Source organism: Acomys minous (genome assembly GCF_964271855.1).
Source record: "Acomys minous genome assembly, chromosome: 3".
Lineage (NCBI taxonomy): Eukaryota > Metazoa > Chordata > Mammalia > Rodentia > Muridae > Acomys > Acomys minous.
In genome coordinates, this window is record NC_140485.1 from 91,694,951 (window position 1) to 91,722,071 (window position 27,121).

The window sequence follows — 27,121 nt, forward strand, 5'->3', positions numbered from 1 at the left end:
AGCACATAACTTAAAATAACCCCTTTATTCTAATCTACATTCTGCCATATGGCTGGTTACCTCTACTCAGGTACTATGTCTTCCTCACGTCTTCATGGGTGAGTCTCTCCTGTCTGGCTCTCTCTCAGAATCCTTTCTGCCTGCAGATGTCCCTCCTCCTATTTTCTGCCTTAGCTTTTTATTGACCTGTGATTCGTCCATACAATACACAAGATCTTCTCTCAACACTTCCCCCTTCCTAGTCCAATAAAAGGCTCTTTTTCTTTCAGTGATAAACTATATACAATAATAACAATTATGAAAACTATTAGGTAAGATTTACATCCACAATGTTCTGTACATATGTATTTGGCAACTTTGGAAAAAGTATTAAATTATCTATCCTATCTTGATGAGTTCAGAATTCTGTACCTAAATCATTTTCTATTATAGCTTGTATTTAAACATAAAAATTCTATTTAGAAAAAAAAAAAAAAAAAAAAAAGAAAAAAAAAATTCTATTTAGACCTAAGAATATCTTTTCAAATCCTAAATAACTTAAGATTAATTGTAAGACTATAGCTATCTAGTCTTCAACCCCCATCAGAGACTTGAAGAAGAATAAATATTACCTAAGTATGCAGGAAGGGCAGGCAAGAAGCTTCCAATACAGAGAATTGACAGACAGATGACTGCCTGGTCATCTGGCTAAAATGTCTTTATAATATTGGAGTATCATCTTCAGCCTTCTGGCCCAGAATACCTGACAGACATATTTGTGAACCAGGAATTATGAAAGACTTGCTTACCCTCTCTAGGCAGAGCTTGGCAGTTGACTTTTCCTGTGTCCAAGTTTTGCCCATTTTGGACAACATTCCATCTGCAGTTGAAGCAAGTGCATTTTGTTTGCCTGGTGGTTGGCTTGCTGCATTTGAATTCATCTCCTAATTGGAGTTTCTTCGATGTTCAACATCATCTTCCAAGTTGAATGAGGTGCTTCCAGGAGCTGATATGTTTCAATGTCAAAAGGCCTTCAATTAGTAAAACCATCTTTAAAGTGGACAGCTTTGTCTTGTCCCTGATTTTAGTGAGATTGCTTTGAGTTTCTCTCCAGGTAATTCAATATTGGCTATTGGCTTGCTGTGTATAGTCTTTATTATGTTTAGGTATGAGCCTTGTATCCCTGATATCTCCAAGACTTTTATCATGAAAGGGTGTTGGATTTTGTCAATGTCTTTTTCTTTATATAATGAGATGATTGTGATTTTTTTCAGTTTGTTTATATGTTAGATTACATTTGTAGATTTTCATATGTTGAACCATCTCTGCATCCTTGAGATGAAGTCTACTTGATCATGGTGAATGATGTATTTGATATGTTCTTGGATTTGGTTTGTGAGTATTTTATTGAGTGTTTTGCATCAATGTTCATGAGTTGAAGTGGTCTGAAATTCTCTTTGTTGAATCCTTTTTTGTTTTAGGTATTAGGGTGACTGTGGCTTCATAGAATGAGGTTGGAAATATCCCTTCTGTTTCTATTTTGTGGAATAGTTTGAGGAGTATTGGTATTAGCTCTTCTTCAAATGTCTGGTAAAATTTTGTGCTAAAACCATCTGGCCCTAGGCTTTTTTTGGTTGGGAGACTTGATATTTGCTTCTGTTTCCTTAGAGGTTATATGATTGTTTAAACTGTTTCCTTAATCTTCATTTAACTTTGGTAGGTGACATCTATCAAGAAAATTGTCCATTTCCTTTAGGTTTCCCAATTTTGTGGAATATAGCTTTTGAAGTAAGACCTAATGACTCTTTGGATTTTCTCAGTGTCTATTCTTATGTCTTCCTTTCCATGTCTCATTTTGTTAATTTGAATACTGTCTGCCTTTTAGTTAGTTTGGCTGGGGTTTGTCTATATTGTTAATTTTTTTTTAAGTAGCAGCTCTTAATTTCATTGATCTTTGTATTGTTCTCTTTGTTTCTAATTTATTGATTTCAACCCTGAGCTTGATTATTTCCTGCCCTCTACTCCCCTGGGGTGTGTTTGCTTCCTTTTGTCGTAGAGCTTTTAGGTCTGCTTTTAAATTGTTAGTATGATAACTCTCCAATTTCTTTATGAAGGCACTTAATGCTATGAACTTTCACTTTAGCACTGCTTTTATTGTGTCCCATAAGTTTGAGTATGTTGTGCCTTCATTTGTATTTAATTCTAGAAAGTCTTTAATTTCTTTCTTCTTTTCTTCCCTGGCCTTGTGGTCGTTGAGTAGAGTATTGTTCAGTTTCCATGAGTTTATAGGTTTTTCTCTTATTTCTGTTGTTAAAAATCTAGCTTTAATCCATGGTTTCTGATAAGCTATAAGGGGTCATTTGAATTTTTTGTATCTGTTGAGGCTTGCTTTGTGACCAACTACCTGGTCAATTTTGGAGACTGTTCCATGAGGTACTGAGAAAAATATTTATTCTTTTGTATTTGGGTGAGATGCTCTGTAGATAACTGGTAGGTCCATTTGATTCATGACATCTATTAGTTTAATTGTTTCTCTGTTTAGCTTCTGTGTTGATGATCTGTCCTTTAGTGAGAGTGGAGACTTGAAGTCTCCCACTATTAATGTGTTGGGTTTGATATGTGATTTAAGGTTTAGTAATGTTTCCTTTACAAATGTGGGTGCCTTGTATTTGGGACATAGATGTTTAGAATTGAGATGCCATTTTGGTGGATTTCTCCTTTGATGTGTATGAAGTGTCCTTTCTCATCTCTTTTCTTTAATTCTGGTTGAAAGTCTCTTTTATTAGATATTGGAATGGCTATTTCAGCTTGTTTCTTGGGTCTTTTTGCTGGCAAAACTTTTTACTGCCCATTCCTCTGAGGTTATGTCTATATTTGTTGCTGAGGTGTGTTTCTTATATGCAACAGAATGATGTGTCTGTCCTGCTTATGCATCCATTCTGTTAGCCTATGTCTTTTGGGGGGGAATTAAAGTCCTTGATGTTGATATATTAATGACCAATGATTGCTAGCTCCTTTTATTTTGATGTTGGTGGTTTGTAAGTGTATTTATGTGTTTCTTTTCTTTCAGTTTTGCTACATTGAAGTTATTTATTTTCTGTGTTTTCTTGGACGTAGTTTACTTCCTTCAGTTGGAGTTTTTCTTGTAGTATCTTCTGTAGGGCTGAGTTTGTGTGTAAATGTTGTTTACATTTGTTTTTGTCATGGAATATCTTGTTTTCTCCATCTATGGTGATTGACAGTTTTTCTGGATATAGGAGCCTGGGCTGACATCTGTGATTTTTTTTAGGGTCCACAAGATATCTATCCAGGCCCTTCTAGCATTTTAAGTCTTTGTTGAGAATCAGGTGTAATTTTGATAGGTTTGCTTTTATATGTGACTTGGCATTTTCCCTTGCAGCTTTTAATATTTTTTTCTTTGCACTGTATATTTAGTCTTTTGATTATTCTGTGGTGGGATGATTTTCTTTTTGGGTATAATCTATTTGGTGTTCTGTAAGCCTCTTGTATGTTTATAGGCATCTCTTTAGGTTGGGGAAATTCTTCTATGATTTTGTTGAGAATATTTTTAGGACCTTGGAGCTTCTTTCTTTCTTCTATTCCTATAATTCTTAGGTTTTATCGTTTCATAGTTCCCTTGATTTCTTGGATGTTTTGTGTCAAGAATTTTTTAGATTTAACATTTTTTAACAGATGTATCGATTTCTTCAATTGTATCTTTTACATCTGAGATTCTTCCCTCCATCTCTTGTACTCTATTGGTGATGCTTACTTCTATAATCCTTTTTTCTTCCCTAAGTTTTCCATCTCTAGGTTTTCCTTAGTTTCTGTTTTATTATTTCCATTTTCAGGTTTTGAGCCATGTTACTCATTTCCTTCACCTCTTTGTATTTTCCTGTATTTCTTTAAGGGATTTATTCTATTCCTCTTTAATAGCTGCTCTTTGGGTTGTATTTCCCTGTATTTCTCTAACGGTTTATTGATTTTCTCTTGAAAACCTGTATCATGTTCATAAGCACAGATTTATGGCCTTTTTCTTCTGTTTCAGTTGTGTTAGGGTATCCCGGGCTACTTGCAGTGGGATAACTGGGTTTGGAGGTACCATATTTCCCTGGATTTTGTTGATTCTGTTCTTATGCTAGCATCTAGCTTTCTGATTGTCTCTGGCATTGGCTGGTTGTTCCTGGTGCCCTCTGGATTTCTCAAGCATGGGCAGAAGCCTGAATGTTCCTCAGGATGGTGTGTGTGGTTGTGGACTGGCTGCTGGGTCTTCAGGAATAGCTTCATCAGGTGGTTGTCGTGGATATAAACATGTTTTTGTTCTGATCCCAAGTGTGGGATTTGAACCTGCCTCATTTGAGGGTGTGTGATGTTTGTCTACTGGAAACAGCCTCAAGGGAGGGCACATGATGTTTGTCTGCTAGAAGGGGAACTGCCTTGTGCAGGGACATCGTCTTTGCCAATTTAAAAACATCCTTTAAAGACCATGGAAGGGTATATAAATAGCCCCAAAAGAAAAAGAGACCACGGTTGCATCACTTTGCATCATTTCTTGATTTTGCATTTCTTTGCTTAAAGACACTCCTAGAAAGAAATGCTCCAGAATGCTTCAAAGTTCCTACTGCTGTAGTTGCAGTTGCTTTTGCTGGATTGCTGGTTTGCTAGCTTCCTGTTTTAATGCATCTGCAGGAGTCCTGACAATGAAGCATGGAATTGTTCCAAGGAACTGAGTAAAAGGTTCTACCTCTCCTGCCCCTATTAACCTTCTTTCTTTCCTACCTAGGGCCAGTGGCTTGGAAGGGAGGTAGATGCATTAAGAAACCCTGAATAAAGTCAATTTTTAAAAGATCAAAGCATACAGGCAAGGGATTAGAATGGGGGTGTCTAGCCTGTCTGATCCTGAGGACCAGCAGGTCTCCAGGAACCCAGAAGCTCTCCTCTCACCATGGGAACTCCTGGAGTCAACAGCTCCTTCACTTGTTCGCGATGGTCCATGGTCTCTGAACTCAAACTGCCTACACACTGCGTGCTGGACACTGCCATCTTGGAGCCAGATCCTATATGCTCTTGAGGTCTGGCCAGTCTTCTCAGGGAGATGGGTAAAGCCATGGACTGGAGGCTGGGACCATTTCCCTGGGTCCCAGGAGTCAGGGGGTCACAGACTGAAACTGTGCACCCTGGAACCCGGGAGCTTTCTTTGGGATGGTGGGAATAGCTGGGTGCCCAAAGGCTAGAACTGCTTTTTCCCTGGCATTGGTGGGCCCTCCTCTTACCTGGGAAACATGGACACTTGCATTTTGGAGTCTGCAACATGGCTGCAGCAATCACTATGGTCCTATTACCCAGACAGCTTATGTTCTAGGCACCACCTTCAAAGCAGAGGTTTTAAAGAGCTGCTTACACACACACACACACACACACACACACACACAGAGAGAGAGAGAGAGAGAGAGAGAGAGAGAGAGAGAGAGAGAGAGAGAGAGAGAGAGAGAGAGAGACTCTCTAGCTATTTTGTTTTGGAGGAGGGTTTCTGCCTCTGCCCAGGACTTTTCTCAGGTTAGTCTGGATTCTATGGCTCTCATATGGTATGTTATTATCTTGGGGTAGTTTTTCCTCCTGCCCCATATGTAGGCCATACAGCCAGGCTCATCGCTGACTAGCTCATCTACATTCTGCCATGGTTACCTGTGCTCAGGTAACATGCCTCTGTCCTCACATCTTCAAGGGTGAATCTCCCCAGCCTGGCTTTCTCCCAGGATCCTTTCTGCCTGCCGGGTGTCCCACCTCCTATTTCCTGCCTCAGCTATAGGCCATTAGCTTTTTATTGCCAAGTGATGCATCCATACAGCACACAAGATTTTCTCTCAGCATTATTGTAATGTGGCAATCAATAGTTGTTTACTGAGTGGACCTGGTGGTATGGTAGGTGTACTTTACCACATGACATAAGGGCCAGAGCAGAATGCAGATGAAGGAAGAGCAGAGAAACATTTTTTCCTTTTTTTTTTATTAATTTATTCTTGTTACATCTCAATGGTTATCCCATCCCTTGTATCCTCCCATTCTTTCCTCCCTCCCATTTCCCCCTTATTCCCCTCCCCTATGACTGTTCCTGAGGGGGATTACCTCCCCCTGTATATGCTCATAGGGTATCAAGTCTCTTCTTAGTAACCTGCTGTCCTTCCTCTGAGTGCCACCAGGTCTCCCCCTCCAGGGGACATGGTCAAAGGTGAAGCACCAGAGTATGTGAGAAAGTCATATCCCACTCTCCACTCTACTGTGGAGAATGTTCTGACCATTGGCTAGATCTGGGTAGGGGTTTAAAGTTTTAAGGCCTGTATTGTCCTTGGCTGGTGCCTTAGTTTGAGCAGGACCCCTGGGCCCAAACCTGCCTGTCATAATGTTCTACTTGTAGGTTTCTAGGACCCTCTGGATCCTTCTACTTTGCCATTCTCCTATGCTTCTCTCATCTAGAGTCCCAATAGAGTGTCCTCCCCTCCCAATAGAGAGTCTCAGTTTCCTGGTAAGTGAAGGCTTTCATGGGACATGCCACTTGGGCTAATATGCAGATATAAGTGAGTATATACCATTTGAGTCTTTCTGCTTCTGGGTTAACTCACTCATTATGATCATTTCTAGCTCAATCCATTTATCCACAAATTTCGGGAATTCCTTGTTTTTAATAGCTGAGTAGTATTCCATAGTGTATATGTACCACAGTTTCTTTATCCATTCTTCTACTGATGGACACTTAGGCTGTTTCCATGTTCTGGCTATTATGAATAAGGCTGCTATGAACAAAGTTGAGCAAATTTTCTTGTTGTGTGCTGGAGCATCTTCTGGGTATATTCCAAGGAGTGGAATAGCTGGGTCTTGAGGAAGCCCTATTCCCATTTTTCTGAGATAGCACCAGATAGATTTCCAAAGTGGCTGTACTAGTTTGCATTCCCACCAGCAATGAAGGAGTATTCCTCTCTCCCCACATCCTTGCCAGCATGTGGTGTCGCTTGAATTTTTGATCTTAGCCATTCTGATGGGTGTAAGATGGAATCTCAGAGTTGTTTTGATTTGCATTTCCCTGATGATTAAGGAGGTTGAGCATTTCTTTAAATGTTTCTCAGCCATTTGATATTCCTCTGTTGAGAATTCTCTGTTTAGTTCCAAGCCCCATTTCTCAATTGGGTTATTTGGTTTGGTGAGCAGAGAAACATTTTACTGTTTGTGATTTGTTTGTTTCTTCCCTGAGCTTTTATATATAGCTGGTTGTGCGTTATCTTTTCTTTCTGTTGTTGCTGTTTGTTTCTTTTTTGTTGTTTTTTGATACAAAGTTTCTCTGTGTAGCCCTGGCTGTCCCAGAACTTGATCTGTAGCCTCTCAAATCCTAGGGTTACAGGCATGTACATCACCACACCTGACTGCATGTGATAAAACACCATGACCAAGACAACTTCTAGAAGAAAGAGTTAATTGAGCTTACAGTTCTAGAGGGTTGGAGCCCATAATGCTGGGGATAGCATGGCAGCAGGTAGTAGGCACAGTCAGTGGCAGGAGCAGGAAGCTGAGGGCTCACGTGAAGCACAAAGCAGAGAGAGGAACTGGAAGTAGCTGAGAACTTTTACTCTTGAAGCCTGCCCCTGGTGACGTATATCCTCCAGCCAAGCTGAACCACCTAAACTTCCCCAAATAGCATCATCAGCCAGAGACCATATGTTCAAATTTCTGAGACCCTGGGGGCATTTCTTATTCAGCTATCACACTGTAAATATCACATTAAAAAAATCACTCTAGATGTAAATTATGTGATACTGTTACAAAAAAGAGACTTTTACACGCGTGTATATTATACATAATTCATATTCTTTCCATATTATCCTACCCCTTTCCTCCTCTGTCCCACTAATCCTTTAGACAGCTTCACTTCTACTTCTGTTGTCCTATATACATACATGATTTTATGCATTTATATAAAATACAGAAACCACTAATCAGAGAAGATATTAGTCTTTCTGAGGCTGTTTTTAATATGTTTCTTTAGTTACATTGATGTACATTCTTTTTCATGCCTGAAATTTTTCATTGTATATATATATATATATATATATATATATATATATATATATATATATGGCCTCTGTTATAGAACACTTATACTGCTTCCATAATATTATAAAGTTGTAGCTATCATACTTTAAAATACTTTTATAAAATAAATATCACTCTTATTCTGTTAAAAAGTTTACTTTTATTACAACTATAAGATTTCATTAACAAAATACATACACACACACACATAACACACACACACACACACACATATATATATATATATATACATGTATGTATGTTTGTTTCTTCATATAAGTTTTCATCAGCCAAATCTGTAAGATGACTGAAGGAAAGGAAATCATTCTGATCATTGGGCAGCTGTCCTTGTTAAAAAACCGTTTTTCCCTTGACTTAAGGAATATATACACGTCAGTGTGTTATCATGTGTAATCTGGTCGTAAGGATTAGCAGTTATTAAAGGATTTTGGACTTGTGTGAACAGTCTAATACCATCCAAGAGATTTAATTTCTTCACAGAGTCAAATAGTGAGGCATAATTTTTAAAAAATTTACTTATGTGTGCTTTCATGTGCATATGTGCATCATATGCCAGTGCCTGCAGAAGCCATAAAAGGGTCAGGGCCATGAGTCTGTTCCAAGCACCAGCGAGGGAAGCATCCGCCCACTCGGGGCCTCTCCTGCCCAGTCTGTCCCAAGTGTGGAGCCCTGTTCTCTGGGAACTCGCCATCCCACTCAGGGAGAGCCAGGTTAGGGCCAAGGGAGGCCCCAGGCTCAGACCGTTCAGGGAGAACTGGAGTTATAGGTGTTTATGAGCCACCTGGTGTAAGTGACAGGAATTGAACCCAGGTTCTCTACAAGACCAGGAGGCATTCTTACCTGCTGAGCCACTGTTCCAACCCTGAGCCACACTTCTTTAAATGTACAAAGAAAAGATTACAGGATGTTCGCTTCATCAAGCTTAGTCCCATGTATACCTTAGTGGTATAAAGCGTCCCTGCAAGATCAAGAAATAGAAGTCCTGTGAGCAAGGAAGCTTCCATGACTTTACCTGCAGCGCTCACTTTTCAAGATGGGACCTACATGGGAGAGAAGATACCTCATTTTACAGAGGTTATCTGAATATTATAGCAATTGAATTTGCTCAGTTTTCACCTTGCGTGTGTGGAGAGCAATTTTAAAATGCTGATTCTTGGCAAAGGATAATATGTCGCCAGTCACAAGAGAAGCAATTTAACCAGGGAAGCAGGACAAAGGTTACTTACTTCTCATCTCTGCCTTGTCATTTTCTTCAGCAGTAACTAGGCTGGAATGACAGATGAAACTCACTGATCACTGGAAGCCTATCTTTAGTGGTTTAAACAAAGCAGGCTTAATTCTCTCTATGCATTTTTTTCAAAGGGTTTGTTTTTTACTTACATGTTCAGGGGGTGTGCCATGTGAGTGAAGGTGCCAGCAGCAGTCAGAAGATGATGTTGGATCCTCCAGAGCTGGAGCTAAAGGCAGTTGAGAGCTGCCAGGTTTGGGTACTTGGAACCAAACTGAGGAATTCTGGAAGAGAAGGAAGCACTCAGCCTCTGAACCATTCTCTAGCCCAAGTTTAACTCTTTCTGGTTCCAGTGTAGTTATTAAGATAGGATATAGTTTGGCACAAGTTTCTATCATCCCTTGCCCATGAATTGTTCTCAAGGGCACATTAGATAAATCATCCAAGCAGCATGCACCTAAAACAGCCAATCCTCTATGAATGAGTGTTACTTATATAAAGTAAACATTGTTAAAATGAACTTAGGACTATCCGTAGAAATTCAGTCCTATAGGACTAATTCAGTAAAATTTACAAATAGAGAGGGGGTATTTTAATACCATCTTCATGAAAACATTATTATTTGTATCAAAGGTAACTAACATTGTAATATCAAAGTTCTGCATAACAGAGCAGACATGCTATTGGTTACACCCAGAATAACATCTTTTAATTTGCAGCACAATCTGTGTAACTTACCTCACCGCACAGTTAATGAAGTCATACCACCAAAATTAACTTGTGACCTCTGTGCGTTCTTTCCTTTAAAATTTCATGTTGTCTCTTTTCTGTTTTAACTAAGAGGTGGTGGTGGAGCGTCGGGAAGGGTAGAGAGAGACAGAGACCAAGATTTGGTCCCTTTTGAAATCCTGGTTTTATATATCTAATATTTTTAGGGTATTTTATTGTGTTATTTAACCATTCTGAGTTAAGTTACATGTATGTTCTTCTTGTATGTAAAGTACTTTATTCCTAAAGATAAATGTGACCAAATAGTAAAAGAAAAACTAAAAGCTTCCAGCTAAAATGCAGGTTTCCAACCTTGATAGTTTTGCTACTGCTGCTGCAGGCAAGCATCTGGCCCATGTGAGTACATGAGGGAAAGTCATTTCTGACCTAGACACTCCGTCGTCATCATCTGATGCTGACAGAGGGGCCACTGTGTGTGGGATTCAGCCCTATTTCATAGGTAGCTGCTTTTACTCCCAAGAAAGTGGGAATTATCTGCCTTTGAATATGTCTTTCCCTAAAAAAAAGAAAGAAAAAGAAGGAAGGAACAAAGGAAGCATCTCACCAACCTTTTCCATTAGCCAGAACAGATTACTTGTCTGCAATATTGTTGTCAACCAACAGAAAGATAACATGTATTTCAAATAAAAATTTAACTTGTGACCTAGAATTCATTATTTTGCTCTTCAAGTAGTGATACAAAACAGTTAACTCTGAGCAAATGGCTATTGTTTCATGCAGGTATTGTAGAATCTACCAAGGGCTCTTAAATAAATTAATTAACTCCAAAATACCTGTTTTATAACCATCCCTGAATGAGCTGTGCTGACATAAAAAGGCTCCCCTGCCCCCCCCCCAAGTTTCTGGTTATTTCTCTCCCCGCCTGTGGTCTCCTCTTTTAAACCCACTGCATTTGCCATTTCTACTTCGCAGTGACCTGCACTGCCATTTGTCTTATATCTGCCCCCCTCATTTTTCACCTTGTTGTTTTTATAAGATGATGAAAGGCTTGCAAGAAGCGCTAACAGTGTATTTTAGCTGGTTTCCAGGGTAATTTAGTACATTTTTAGTTGCTGTTACAAGCCAGGCTACATCATTAATCAGAGCCAAAAAGCTAGTATGCCTGGGGCAGTTCAAAAAATAGAAGACATCAAATAAAGTGACAACATAAACATGTAAATTTTATTATCCAGCTAATTATCACCATACCTGTCATGGGAGTCTAGTATAAAGTTTTGTACATAGTACAGATTTTTAAATACTTTTTCTTTTAGGAAAATGATTGAATGGGTATTATAAACAGTAAGAGATAGAGATAATTCCTCACTATATAACCAACTAATGAATGAGGTCAGTAGGGTAGTTAGCAAGTAAAGAAACTCCCTTTTGAACTTCTTACAAACCCACCTTACTTTCAATAGTCTGATACTGAAATTAGAAGATGGAGAATTTATTTCTACTTTCAGAAGCTTTAATTTCAAATTTTGCTAGCCAGAACTAGGAAACACAGCCATCCCAAACACCTACCTTTTATTGAGCACCAGAAAGAGCTGGTTGGCAATTATATTTTTGGAATTTCACAATTATTTCAATATTGCTGAGAATCTAATCTGAGTGCTTTAAGAAGAGAAACACAAAGTAGGCTATTGTTACAAGGATATTCTTTTAGGGAGCATGCAGCTTAAATACTAAAAGAAAGTCATTTTTATAAACAATATGGAAAGTAAACTTTCTATTAAAATCAGCTAAATTTGCAAGACTGTTCTAAACTGTAGGGATCTGAATGGTCAATGGCCTCCATAGGCTCTGAATTTTACATGTGACCCTTGTTGGTAGCACTGTTGGTGCAGGTATGGAACCTTTAGGCAATGTAGAGGAAGATGGGGAGGGTGCTGTGAGAGGCATAGGCTTAGCCTTCATGCACTTCATTGTCTCTGCTTTCATGTTGTAGGGAGAAATGCCGTTTCCTGATCCAGCCTCCTTCTGCTGTGCCTCCCTCATTATTGTACACTCTCCCTCAGGAACCATAAACCAAAATAAATTCTTTCTCCTGCACATCACTTTAGTCAAGGTGTTTTTTCACAGCAACAAAAAGTGAGTGATACATATACCCAACTAATGTATATGTATGCATTTCAAGATTATTTTATAGTTAGGCAACTAAGGATAACAAATTAAGAGTTACTATAGGGAATCTTGATAAGGACAGTAAATTAATTTGTGATGATGAAGTTCAGGGAAAGTAGCAGTTGATTAAGGAATGTTAATCTTCTCATCCATTTTGAAGACACAAGTACCCACACTTTGAATCTGTCACTGATAGATGCGCTTGGAATTGCATAGTGGCCTCAGAACAGGAAAGGCAGTTCTAAAGTTAAACTCAGGAGGTTTATATAGTGTTTTCCTTCCTAAGCAAGCCAAGATCTCTGATGGTGAGAAGTTGAAATATTTTCGGCTACCACAACCAGAAACAGGGGTCGTTTTATATCTCATGAAAGAAATAAGTCCCTCCTCCCACTCTCTCCCATCTCTTCTGAGAGGTCTGCTCTGTTCCTAACCACATTCATTACAGTGTCTCTTGTTAAGACTTGGGACTCAGGTAACTGCAGGAGTCCCAAGTTGTATAGTAGTTCTGCCATCCCACTGGGAATAATAGTAAAAGTGAAATAGTAGAATATAAATAAATTCCTATAATTATAATTGCTTTCTTTTTTCATTATACAAAAAGCATATTGATTCTTTGGTTATTTTAAAAGGTAACTGTAGTTAATCTCATGGAGGAACAAAACACCACCTTACTAACTCTTCCATGACAGGTGTGACCACTATTTGTTATCCATTTATCCTTCATAAGCTTTGCCATGCACTTAAAGACACATAAAATTATTTAACCATGTTTAGTATGCTTAAAGCATAAAGTTGAGTATATTTTATTGTTTGCATGCAATTTTTAAATTTTATTTTTAATTTATATATTCACTTTACATCCCAATTGTAGCCCCCACCCTCCTTTCTTCTTGGTCCCGCCCTCTTCCCATCTTCCCCCACCCCACCTCCCCTTCTCCTCAGAAAAGGAGACACACACACACACACACACACACACACACACACACACACACACAACCCACCCCAGCACATCAAGTCGCATCAGGACTGAGCTTATCCTCATCCACTGAGGCCAGGGAAGGGAGCCCTGTTGGGAGGAAGTGATCGGAAGCTGGCAACAATCCATGTGACAGACAGAACCTGCTCAACTTAATAGGCGACCCATAGTTTCCATGCAATTTTTAATGAATAATTTGTCTTGGAGTTTTTCCATATCAATGTATATAGATAGATCTACCTCTCTATTTCAATATTCCTTTCCTTTATACCTATTACTATCTGAAAATATTTCTTGGTATTTGTGGCCTTTGTTTTTCAGTTTTATATATTTATAACTTAGTATAGATATACACTCTAGCCAGACCACCTAGGTTCACTATAAGCATTTCTTATTCCTATTATTTTTTACTTTTCTAACTTTTTACCAGTGTGGACAAAGCTTTAGTTCCCACCCACAGTCTTCGCGCTTCTCACTATGGTGAACATGGGGCTAATTCCTATAGCTACAGTAGCTAGCTCTGGGGATATGTATTAATTAGGACTTGAAATTTGCTGGCAACTTGTTCTTCAAGAGAGGCACCCCATTTAGCTTCACTCCAGCCTGTAGAACTTAACTGCAGCTCCTTCAGACATCACACCATGATGTCAGCCTTCTCTCTTCTGACAGTACCAATTTTATACAGCATGTCAACCCAGAGTTTTGACTTACAGCCCCCACCACCACCACACACACAACACAGGGTTTCTCTCTGTAGCCCTGGCTGTCCTAGACTCACTTTCTAGACCATGCTGTCCTCGAACTTAGAGATAGACCTGCCCTTGCCTCGCAAGCGCTGGGACTAAAGGTGTGTGCTACCAAGCCTGGCTGTTTGACTTACAGTTTTAAGTATGTGATTAAAGTGAATGGAAATGGGCGTGGTGGCACACACGTTTAATCCCAGCACTTGGGAGGCAGAGGCAGGAGGATCACTGTGAGTTCGAGGCCAGCCTGGCCTACACAGCAAGTCCAGGACAGCCAAGGCTACACAGAGAAACCCTGTCTCGAAAAACTAAAGTGAATGGAAAAACTCTCTTGTAACTGACAAAGAGCTTTGCACAGTGGCAGTATCGTAGCCAATGAGGTTTATCCGAGGCGCGGTTACTGCTAATAGAAATATAGGGGGCGGGTCTGTCCTTGCTGGGGAAAAGTCTAGGCTAGACTGAAACCTGTCCTTTCATTTTGTAGATAAAGTAACTCAAGGAGAGAAGCCCATATCTCAGGAAGGGTCTGCTTCAAATGGTGGTGGTGGTGGTAGTGTGTGTGTGTGTGTGTGTGTGTGTGTGTGTGTGTGTGCAATTTGCTGCTTCAAGTCCAATACTTATAACCAATGTGGTTGGAATCAACATTTTTATATAAAAGAATTGAAGTAAAATTTGTTATTTTCTATTAAAATTTCCTTCTAGGCAAAACTTTTTTTTTTTTTGACAGGGTTTCTCTGTCTTGGTCTCCCTTTGTATACTGGGCTGGCCTCAAACTCACAGAGATCCACCTGCCTCTGTCTCCCCAAGTGCTGGGATAACAGGTGTTCCACTACACTTGGGACTAGGCAAGCTCTTAAGTCTTCATATTCTCTCAATGCCATGCAAATATTGTATTAGTACTCATGGAGATCAGTGGGTTTTATTAAACAATATTTCAAAAACTTCTAGTACTATATCAGGAACTTAGTAAGTTCTCAGTAAATAGAACATAGTCGTTAGTATATCTATTATGATCGTTCTAATTCTGTTAATAGTGTGGCTAGCCCTGTTCTGTATAAATTTATTTTTTATGGGGTTGGAAGACAGGAGACAGGGTCTTTTATGGCATAGGCTGGCCTTATTATATACCCAAGGATGACCTTGAATTCTTGGTTCTCCCTATTCTAATTCCTGAGTGCCAGGACCACGGGTGCTCACCACTGTATTTGATGGGTCTGTTTGATTCCGTACAAGAGAATGGCGTACGACTCTGTGAACACTAGGCAAGCACTCTGCCAGAGAGCTACACCCCAGCCCCACATTTTATCCTTTCTCCCCCCCCCCCCTTTTTTTAAATTGTAGGTAAAAATAATAGAGGAAGGGCTGGTGAGATTACCAGCTCCTGCTCTTGCAAAACAAAACAACAACAACAACAACAACAACAACAACAAATGAACTTTGCCAGAATGTTTTATTTAGTTAGCTTACAGTGTTAGAAATTTGGATATGGGCTTGAGTGATGGCTCAGGGCTTAAGCGCACTTACTGTTCTTCAAGAGGACCTGGTTTTGATTCCCAGCAGGCACATGGAGGCTCTCAACTCTGTATGTAGCTCAAGGGTCAGACGATCTGACGATGTTCTCTTCTAACCTGGACACCAGGCACACATGGAATACAGACATACTTAAAGGCAAAACACTCATACACATAAAATTTTAAAAAGAAAGTTAGTAACCAAGACTAATTTAAGATTTAAAAAGCAATTTTTATTACCGGTTGCTTTGAGAGCAGTTAGACAATCAGTGCACTGATAAAGAGCCTCAGACTGTGTGCTCTACTCAAGTTTCGTGGCTCTACTGGACCCTTTAGAAACAGAGTGCTCCACAGAGCTACACTTCAGTCCTTTACTTTCCAGCTCTCTTGGGTTCTCTGACAAATACTTCCACCCACCACTATCATGCTAGCTTGATTAACAGATAATTGAATTAAAAACCATGTTCCAACATATTAGACAGAAAACCATACAACCGAGAAATGTTAGCATCCCCTTTCTCTGTGTGCTTATTGAGAATTGAATTCAGGACCTTGTGTGTGCTGCACCCTCTGCTCCCTGTTTCTGGATTTTATTCAATTGCATCAAGGTTACAAACACTAAAGGGTCCCCTTTAGAGAGATGTCTGCAATTTAGTCCCTAGTCCGAGTCTTTTAAGTCCCCATAGTCTCTCATTTGGAAGTTGTATTGATGCTTCTCATCTTCCGTCTCCATGGGCATTTATCTATACCTTTCTATATTTCTTTCTCTCCAAAGCTTGCCCTTCTGCTGTACTCTGCCTGTGCCCTCTGATAGCATGCTCAGACACTGATTTGAGTTTCTATGTCAATCCTTATGAATTCCAAACACTGAGAATTATTCCAACTTGTGTTTTTCCATAGTTTTAGACAGTTGCCTGGCTGTCTACATTATTAATACTCCTTGACTTTTTTTTTTTAATCACTTTTGGAGCCAAGAGGAAGCATACAACTGAGAAAGCCTTTTTCAGCATTGAAGTGTTATTTGCAAAATAACATTGTAATTTAATAAACCTTTAGTTTAACTCAGCTCTGACCTTTATATTACGCTGGTAACAGTTGGATGTACAATTTACTGTGCTGGAGAGATGGCTCAGTGGTTGAGGGCACTTGTTGTCTTTCTGCAGAACCTGAGTTCAGTTCCCAGCACCCAGGTGAAGCACTCGCACCTGCCTTAACTCTGGCTCCAGTGAATCTGACATGCCTAGCCATTGTGGGCACCTGCACACACATGATACATATAAACCCATAAGGTGCATGTACATACACATAAGTAAAAACTTTTTTTGAAGATTTTATCTTTAGTTCTGTGTATATGCACAGGCTGTGCAAGTGTGTTTAGCTTCCACTAGAGGGATACAGCCCATCTTCCTGGAGCTAGAGTTCTAGAAGGCTGTGGGACCTAAACTTGGATCACCTACAAGAGCATGCTTTTAACCACGGACCCACCCATCTCTCCAGCCCCATAAATAACTCTTTTCTTTAAAAAATATAATTTTTAATTAATATATTTTGATTAAAATAAATTTCCTGAGAGTAATAGTTATATCTAAATTCCAATTTCCAAATCAAAGCTTTTATTTTTAAAACAGAATCATCAAGTTTTTGAGTGTGCTTTTAACATGCATGCATAAATACACTTGCTTGTTTCATAATGCAATGAAATAATCCCAAAGGCTTAAGAGATTTATGAATATTTTGTTGGCTTAATTTTGCCATCTTAGGTTTTTTTGTACTATCTACTGATGGAATTCTCCTTTCAATTAGAAATTTTTATCTTAATTTTGTAGTCTTAAAAGTTGACTCTTATTAACTGTTACTTATCTTTCATCTTTAGTTGGACGTGGTGGCACACACCTTTAACCCAGCACTCGGCAGGCAGAAGCTAGTGGATCACTGTGAGTTCGAGGCCAGCCTGGTCTACAAAGTGAGTCCAGGACAGCCAAGGCTACCCAGAGAAACCCTGTCTTGAAAAAAAAACAAAAACAAAAACAAGAAAAACTTATCTTCCATCTTTAAAATCTGCTAAACTACAATAAATAATACTTACAGAATGTGTGCTAGCTGGTTGGAATTAAATTTTCTATCAAATGATTTCACCAAGAACTTAATAACGAAGCGGGGCTTGGTGGTGCATGCCTTTAATCCCAGGATAGCCAGAGCTATTACACAGAGAAACCCTGTCTCGACAAATAAAACAAAACAAACAAGCAAACAAACAAAAAAAGAACTTAACAACGTTCTAAAAGTAAAGTATGACTATAATATTCTTTTGATAGTCTTTTGACCATGACTCACTCTTTCTTTCTTTCTTTCTTTCTTTCTTTCTTTCTTTCTTTCTTTCTTTCTTTCTTTCTTTCTTTCTTTCTTTCTTTCTTTCTTCTGGTTTCTCTGTGTAGCCTTGGCTGTTCTGGACTCACTTTGTAGACCAGCCTGGCCTTGAACCCCCAGCAATCTACCTGCCTCAGCCTCCCGATATAAATAGCTGTGTGTGGTACACTTACTATTTTGATGGCTACATTGTAGCAAAACCAAACTGACTTGGAGAAGTGTAGAGTATGGATGAAGGGTCTAGACCCACATACGTCATGCTTCACACGCGTGACTCTGGCATTGTTTACGAGCTGAACATTATTTGTTTTGGTGTCAGTCCCTTGGGACAGAACGGTTTCCGTGGTCTGTGATCTGCGTCTCAGTAAAAGCAGTTAATGTTGGATGATTAAATAGAGGAGGGGAGTACATAATGCTATTTCCCTACTTTAAGGTTACCCATGTATACAGTGAGTGCTAATCTTAGAGTGTGGGAGGCAGAGGGGCCTAATATTAGCACATTTTAACATTATATGAAAAGCCAAACATGGAAGAACGAGGAGATAGAAGGACCCAGAGGGTCCAGGAACCCTGCAAGAAGACCATCAAGGCTGGCAGATCTAGACCCAGGAGGTGCTGCACAAACTGCTGCACCAACCATGGACAATGCATGCAGTAAACCTAGAACCCCTATTCAGATCTAGCCAATGGACAGAGCATTCTCCACAGTTGTGTAGAGAGTAGGGATTAACTCTGACATGAACTATGGTGCCCCCTATTTGACCACTTCCCCTTGGTGGGGAGGCAGCTCTCAGAGGAAGAGAAGCAGGCTATCTGGATGAGACCTGATAGGCTGTGATCACATGGTGGGGGAGGAGGTCCCCTTCTGTCACAGGTCTAGGGGAGAGGAATAGGGTGAAAGAGGGAGAGGGAAAACGAAAAGATGTAAGTGAGGGGATAACAATTGGGATGTAATCTGAATAATAAAATGTAATTTTAAAAATCTATGGGGGAGAAAAGAAATGCAGGAAAACTTAAAATTGTTATTTTTTTTTCTTTAAAATCATTTTTACAACCAGGTACCCAAAATGTGATGATGTAAGACTCCATTTGTAAACACAGAATTCTGACTTGCACGCCCTTGTTTGTGAGTGGGCAGAGTGCTTCCCTGAATTGGATAAGGCAATATGTAACCACAGTAACTGAAGTTGGTATGCATGGGACAGAAGTAGCTTTATTTCCAGACTCTTTCTGACCTCCTGGCTGTACATGGGCTTCAGGATGTAAATTTAATTTTAAAAAAAGTTTTAAAGGTAGGCAAAAAGCAAAATTAAGACTTTCAACACTCATTATAGAAGAGAACTATGTGGGAAGCAGTTCTGTAAGTAGCGTGGTCATATTCATAGATGACATTGACTTTCAAGCATTGTCTGATACTTTGTATCATTTACTTTTATACTCTCAGGCCATTTGATAGAGGTACTTGTACCTTAATTGCAGTGCTTGTTAAATTACTATGGCTACAAATGGTTAGGACACTTTATTTGAAAATATGATGCAGTCCATTAGGATAAGTATATACTTGATTACTACAAAGAATTAAAGCCCACCCTGACAAAGGGAGAAGCAGAGGATGATTAACCTCAACTTTGCTAACAGAGAAACTTCATTCTTTATAACCAGTTCTAGAAGATAAAACCCTGAGTACCCACATACACCACTCGCTAAGTTACTAGGAATTAGTAGCTTATCTTTGAAATGTAAAATAATGTAAATTATTAAATTTGGTGTTCTCAAATATACAAATATAACTAGTCATAATTTTATGTCATATGTCAAAATAAAACTAATTTTTACATCTATCATATTTTGCCCTCTTTTTTAAAAAAACATTAATTTATAATGTGCTTTATAGTGAGAATTATGGAATCATACGTGTACTCGGAAAGTAATGTAAAACAAAAATATTAATGCAGTTTACCTTGGAGGCCAGAGAGATAGTTCAGCAGTTAAAAGCACTGTCAGCTCTTTCAGAGGTTCTGAGTTCAATTCCGACAACCACATGGTGGCTCATAGCTATCTATAATGTGGTCTGATGACCCCCTCTGGCATACAGGTGTACATGCAGATAGAGCACTCAGATTCATAAAATCAATACTTCTCTTAAAAAGAAACAGTTGGCCTAGAAACAAATCAGTGAGTAAACTCTATCTTTAAGACTCAGAGCAAAACTTTTTGAAGTACAAGTGCTTCTTATTTTCTCCACTTTTAACTGCTTGAAAAAGGTAATTAGGATTGAAACAGCAAATGTACTTCTTTGCTCAGATTTTCAAAGTTAGATTTTCTAGCTTCTAGTATGGATCCTGCCTGCCTGTGCCCCCAGTGTGCCTTCATGTTAAATACCAAATAAAAATGAGGTTTATGCTTACTTCAAATCAGGAAACTTTACTCTAAGGGAAAGCTAGTATCTATAGAAAGAAAAGCTAACTTTCCCAAGCTAACAGACTGAATTAACTCCAGCCTCAGGGCCTCCTTTGCCTCAGAGTTCTGGTTTGGACTTTCACTGTACTGCCTCACACTGGACACTTTGACTAGATGGCGTAAGCATTGTAGGAACCAGGCCCGACTGGGCTGCTGCCTGTTTTGCTGTTTCATGTCTTGTTTCTAGCAGCTTCCATGTCTGTGTTTATGTTGGTTAGCTAGTCATGTTCACTGCTCTGAGAACGCGCCCCTCCCTGCCTCGGGACTGTCCCTCCAGTGTGCAATCGCCTCTTGAGTTTCATTCTCAAATCTGCGAGTTGCATTCCTTTTTTGCTGCCTATAAGAAGGCTCTTTGGACACTGAATAAAAACTGCTGCTGCCACTGCTGCTGCCACTGCTGGTACTCTCTTAGCACAAAGGACCCGCTGTTTTAGTGTGTGTGTGTGTGTGTGTGTGTGTGTGTGTGTGTGTGTGTGTGTTAAATCCACAATCCCTCGCCCTTGACTCGATACCGAGGTGCATCATCAAATTTTCTTGTAAATTGTATACAAGGGCAAAAAAAAATTTATTTCCATTCTATTAGCTTCTACAGATGAAGTGACAAGCACTGAAGTATTTAACTTATAAAACTCCATTCAGTCTGTAACTTTCCTAAATGCTGAAAAGTTAATTCCTAATGGCACACAAATATATTTTTATACTCATTTCTAAAGCCAGATGGCGGATTTGGGGTTTATTATTGATGGCCATCTAGTGAGTTAAACTATTCTTTTACAGTAGTCCCCTAAATTTGAGTGACTCATTTCTGTATGGAAATATTTACCATGTTTTAGTGCCTTCATTTTCACTGGCTGTTGTGTTTAACACAACTAATTTATAAAGTTGCTGGAACATTTTGGTGATGATAATTGTTGAAGAAATCAGTATAAACAACATAAATAATATATTCTTTAAAGTAGTCAAAATAAACTGCTCTCATTGACAGTTTAACTTTGGCAAGTTAAAATGCTGATAAATGTAAAGTATTGTGTTAATAATTACTACAGTTTTAAATATTAATGATATACACTACCAACCTTTAAGATGTTTTTCTCATTTCCTTTGTAGATGCTACAACTGTGGCGGCCTTGACCATCATGCTAAAGAGTGTAGTCTACCTCCTCAGCCAAAGAAGTGCCATTACTGTCAAAGCATCATGCACATGGTGGCAAACTGCCCACACAGAATTGTCACACAGCTGCCCACCAGTTCTCAGGGAAGACAGGAGGCAGAATCCCAGCCGTGCGCTTCTACGTCACCCGGAGAAGCGGGAGGCGGGCGTGGCTGCACTTCACCATTTCCTCAGGAGGCAAAGTCAGAGATGGCAGAACGGCCGCCCCAAGACAGGCCACCCCAAGAAGTATATTCCATGAAGGCATTTGTAGTACCAGAAGGGCCAAACAAAAAGGGGCCTTCAATTCAAAAACGGAAAAAACCTTAATACTTGTCAGCATTTTCTTCACCCTGTTGGGAAGTCTACCTCATGCAAGCACAGGGGAATAGTATTCCACAGAGAGCAGCTGACCAGGGATTTTAACTACTGTTGAGGAACTGTGAATTTTTTAATCAGACAAATCACTCTTAAGCAAATTACATTTAAGCAGGGTGTCGTGTTTTATAGAATTGAGAGTATGTGCATAAATGAGAGGGGAGACCTGAATCGGGGTGTGTGTGTGTGTGTGTGTGTGTGTGTGTGTGTGTGTATTTCACATACATATATATGTATAAGCACATACTCTCTCTCAGATAATTGGGCATCTCCAAGCATTGAAAATCCATGTGAAGCATTTGAAATGGTTTTAGAATTAACCCTTGGATTTTCCCTAAGAACCACTTCTTTTATATTATGTAAAAATAACCATGTGACTGTTACCTTTCATGTGAACCAAAGCATACTTCAGATCTCAGAGCTGCCAGTCAAATGGTACTGAAAGCTTTTGGGATACGCAGTGCCTCCCAAGTCTGCATGCAGAACTGTGTCTCGATGCTGATGGAGTGTTTTGCTGTCACTGTTAGCTCTCTTCTCCTGTTTGAAGGTCGTAACTTAACTCTAGATGCCTCTGACTGCCGCAAGCTTTTAATTCTTGGATACATAACTCCAGAAAAGACAATGAATGTGAAGTTTCTGTGCTGATATTTCAGTGTCTTTTATTCTGTTTTGATTGTAAATTACTTGCCTATTAAGAAAAATGAAGGAGAGGCTAATGTATAAATAGTAATAGGATGCTTTTAGCGGTGTTTTGGTACCACCTACAACTGTTCTGAGGTTTTTCAGGGATGGTGGCAACAGAAGGCTCCCTTGACTGGGGAGCCTGTGACCCATCACTTAGAGTGGGAAGGTCTTGTACTTACTACTGAAGCCTTAGAGGAAAACTCTAATTCCTGGGTATATTTGGGTGGCTGTTTTTATTTCCCCCAGAGAGTCCTCAGACCTGTTTTTAAAACAAACAAAAGCAGCATAGGAATAAAATAGTGGGGTTTAGAGTGAAAATTAAGTAGATGGTCACAATTGCCCAGTAGATAAAGCCCATGATTGATACTAAAAAAAATAGTGTTTGGTGGCAGGCAGATAAACTGACAAGCCTGGAGCAGAGGGACCAATTTGCCTACTGCCGTGTGGCTAGAATACTTTATATAATGTTGATGCAATGACAGTTTCCTTGCATATAGAAGCTGACATAATCTATGTGATGGATTCGGGGTGAGTATTCAGAGCTGCTCATAAGATCTTCTCAGGTGGATTCTCAGTCTGCTAACAGATCGGCTAGGGACTGAGCTAGTATCACCCTGCTGTTCTGTTTTTAGTGAAGTTAGCCTGCTTCTAAATGTAATGCGCAAACTTTTGAAACATCTCCAAGAAGGCACCAAGGAACTGCAGTGCATAATGTTGGCAGTAAATATATGGGCCTGTTGGTATAAGCTCAGATAATCAAATAAGAAAGCCTTGTGACTCAGAGGAGACACGTTCTGCTGAGGAGTTCCTCCTGTGTGTCTTGTCATGGGTTTCATCAAGGCACTTGAAGAGGAAACTGCCTCTGGCTGGCCTGCCAGTCCTTTTCAGATTAGCTTGAATTTCTTGACAGTATTTATGAGACTTTCCGTAGTGTTTTACTGAAGTGTCAGTGTGCTGTAATGCAGAGGTTACCTTTGACGATACTGAATGTGATGTAGCCATAGAGCAGTGCTGCCTTGCCTTACGTGAGGATTTCAAGCTTATTTAAATTATGTAGACAAATCAAAGTGTCACCCAAGGTAACAGTTCTACAGGCAAAATATGATAGGTCACATTGAAAATTCAAACCAAAGTTCCTTGACTATAGAAATAGGAAATTATGGACTTGAAAATTGGACATTCTGTTTACATATAAAAGTTCAGAGCAGAGATCACTTTAGAACATGAAAGTAGAAAGTTCAGAAACACTTGGACTGTGGACCTGTTGGGTGCAGTCAACATCCTTTTCAGCATCTGACCATACTGAAACTAAGAGCAAACACCAAACCTATCTTATGGTTGAAAGTTTATTTTTTTATATGAAAATATTGTCATTGTTACATGCTCAGGACAAAGAACTTTGCTCAGGGAACATACTATATGAGGTTTTTTATTGTTTCTTTACAGACTAGTCTATAGTCCTACCTACTCAAACCAAGCCAAATAAATTGCATCTTTATGTATGTACGTGTACTTGTTAGTAACTACCTCTGAGTTTGACATTGATCATAATTTCTGAATATCAGATATTGGTCCTCCTGTTTTTATTTCATGTCTAAGTCGTATAAAGTAAAAGTCCACTTCTTACAGATGTGAATTCAATGATATGAGCACATTGTTCATTCACACGAGTGAAACATTCTGTTTACAGCAAATGGCTACCTCCTAGCTACTACATAGCACACCTTGCTGCTGCAGCCTCACAGGTTGGTGATAATTCTCTGGTACAGACACTTTTAATCTGTAGCACAGACTGGCATTTACTACTGCATGCTTCTGAAAACTGCCTGCGAATATTAGGACTTCTCATGTTAGATAACAAAGTCTCCAAGCTCCGAGTTTCCTCAAGTTATCATGCATTGAGTTTATGGCGGTATGGACACTCTGCGTCTAAGCGAAACAGAACACAGAAAATGGCTCTATTGCCCGAGGAGAGGATAGGAGGGGTAACAGAAGCAAACTTGGTGTTTGTATTTTGCTGACAAGTGTTATAAAAGGTTCCTACCCCCCTTCACGTGTGTCTTTACTGTACTGAGGCAAAGCATACTGCAGCATTACAAGCCCCAGGCACAAAACTAACCTGCTGGCCAAGGGGGAGACAGAAAGTGCAGTGCCACCCCAAGCAAGGACAGAAGGGTCTGTGGAGCACCGCTCTGCAGGGCTTCCTAACAGTGAGGCAATGGTCTGTGAATTCAACCACCTTTTGACCTCCCCCTCATATCAACAGAAATGTAACTAACTCCTAAAAATGATGCATTACCACCAGCCTTTTAGCCTGTGAGTTATTCATTCTCTACACAGCAGGTCATAGGGGAGACATTTTTTATACTTGCATTTCTAGTCTTTGGATGTATTTTTACAAGTGAAAGTTTTAGCAAGAATTTTATCTGCTTATAACTTGGAAATTTTAGCGTGCAATCTAAAGGAAAAGATAAAGACATCACATTATTAACATCAGTCCACCCCCCCCCAAATATAGGGTGTTTTTATTGCCAATTATTTTTATATTCTGGCTCAGATTTATCTTGCACCAGTGCAGGCCTGAGTTGCTGCTGGTTGTATGTAGTTTGTGAATAGAAGCCCATACGTGTTAATAGACCTTGTAACATTCACTGTAAGATGAATTATACAGGATGTGGGAAATCTCATTAAGTCTTAAAGTTAATTTAAATTAATTTATGTTTTCTCTAAGAAGTGTTTATCATAAAATATATATGTAATTTCCCCTTTGGTATGAAATCCAGGAAAGTATGTGCAAGTGGAATTGCGCCAACTTTGATTTTCTAGATGTCTTAATGAGATTTATTTGTTTTAGAAAAAGACCAACTTGTTGAAAGCATCCAGTTCTGTCTTACATACTGTCAACAGCCTCTTCAGCTGCGCCTGTGTGTTCTGTGACCTAGCTCTTTAGTTAAGAGTGAGAGGGTGACCTATGACTCATTGCTGATCTTACGCTTGGAACAAAGCCCTGGCATTAGGTGAAGTGCTGTACTGTGCGGACGTGCTGCAGTATTTAATACACCTGCGGCTTAGCGCCTGCGAGCTCCCGGCCTGAATATAACGGCGTGGACTACCTCTTCAACCACAGGCGCCTACCGCCAAGCTGGCTTGAATTAGCGTGTGTTGTTGGTGTGGTGGTAACAACTCTAACCATACAAAGGCCAAAGTGAACCCTGGTTTCTATGTGTCTTTAATACAGTGTTTTTAAATAGTATTTCAAAGTTATCCTGTGTGGTGTTTAGGTTACCTCAGTCCGTTTTGATTCATGTTGTTTGCAAGTGAAAAATTTTTTAAAAATACACTTGAACTCGTGTTAGAAAGAACAAAAAGAGGAGTTGATGTTAGAACGGCACACCGCATCCCGTCACCTCCGTGGGCTGTTCCGCAGCCGTGGGCTTAGTGTTGTCTTTTCGTGCCGAATGTCTTACTCTGTTAGCTTTTGATATTTTGAGATTTAAAGTTACATGATAGAAAATAAAACAGTGTTGGCATTTATGATGGGTTTGGCGTGTGATCTCTACGATTGAGAAACTATGTGAATGAATAAAGGGCCCTTTGGAGGTATGTATGCCAATGTGAGGATAGTAAAAGGTTTCTGCTTGGTCTGGTGGTGGTAAACAAGGACGGTTTTTCCTTTGGGGCTTGTCATCATCCGAGTGTTCAGTATTATCAAACTTGTAAATCAGGACAAACTCTTTGTGTGGCCAGAAAGAATGGCGTGAAGCTTACAAAAACCTTTTGGAGAAATCATTTTAGAATTTTCTTACCAGGTTTCTAATAATTATAAGGATTTGGCAAAAGCAAACTAGGGTATCTAAAATCTAAAATGTTAGTGTAACTTGATTAAACTGTGTGCAGTAGTCATGTACTGTCAAAATAAATTGGTGAAAGTGTTGAATGCTATACACTGCCCAGTCTCACAATTAAACTTATGTTTACTCTATTCCATGGGTGATTGGCTTTATTATTATCTGGTGTTTTATGACTCCTACGTTATTATAATTTTAAAGAGTTAAGCCGGGCGGTGGTGGCACACTCCTCTAATCCCAGCACTCTGGAGGCAAAGGCAGGTGGATCCCTGTGAGTTTGAGGCCAGCCTGATCTACAAGGCGAGTCCAGAACAGGCCAGGCTACAGAGAGAAACCCTGTCTCAAAAAAACAAACAAAAAAAATTAAAAACACTTTTTAAGAGTGTGTGTGTGTGTGTGTGTGTGTGTGTTGAGTACAGGTACTCTTGGAGGCCACAGCCATTGTATCCCTCAGAGCTTGAGTTACAGGGGGCTGTGAGCCGCCTGACATGGGTGCTGGCAACTGACTCAGAGTCTCTGTAAGAGTAGTAATCTTATCTAGTGAACCTTCTCTGCAGCCCATGGTTTTTGTTTTGTTTTGTTTAATTGAACCTTAGCCATTTTAAGTGAATACTTCCATAGTTTCAAGCCACTTATGTGCTCACATATCAGTGGACAAATTTGCTTTTCTCATGCTATGAAGGGATTTTTGTTATACTTTTGTTTTAAAATGTAGTATTGTACTTCAGAAAATAAGAAAACTATAGGAGATGGAGAGAGAGTTCAGTGATTCAGAGTACTGGCTATTCAGGTAGAGGAC

General features: G+C 39.5%; 1 protein-coding gene across 7 annotated transcripts in view; it reads left to right on the plus strand.

Annotated features, from left to right (window-relative positions):
• The window catches only part of LIN28B (lin-28 homolog B), a 108,589-nt gene extending 82,133 nt beyond the window's left edge, over positions 1–26,456 (plus strand). For all 7 annotated transcript variants that reach the window (XM_084777100.1, XM_084777097.1, XM_084777098.1 and 4 more), the window contains one exon: positions 21,370–26,456. In XM_084777100.1, coding sequence (XP_084633226.1) covers positions 21,370–21,742 — 373 coding nt within the window. In that variant the 3' untranslated portion in view covers positions 21,743–26,456. The remainder of the gene's footprint in view (positions 1–21,369) is intronic.
• Positions 26,457–27,121: the final 665 nt, after the last annotated feature.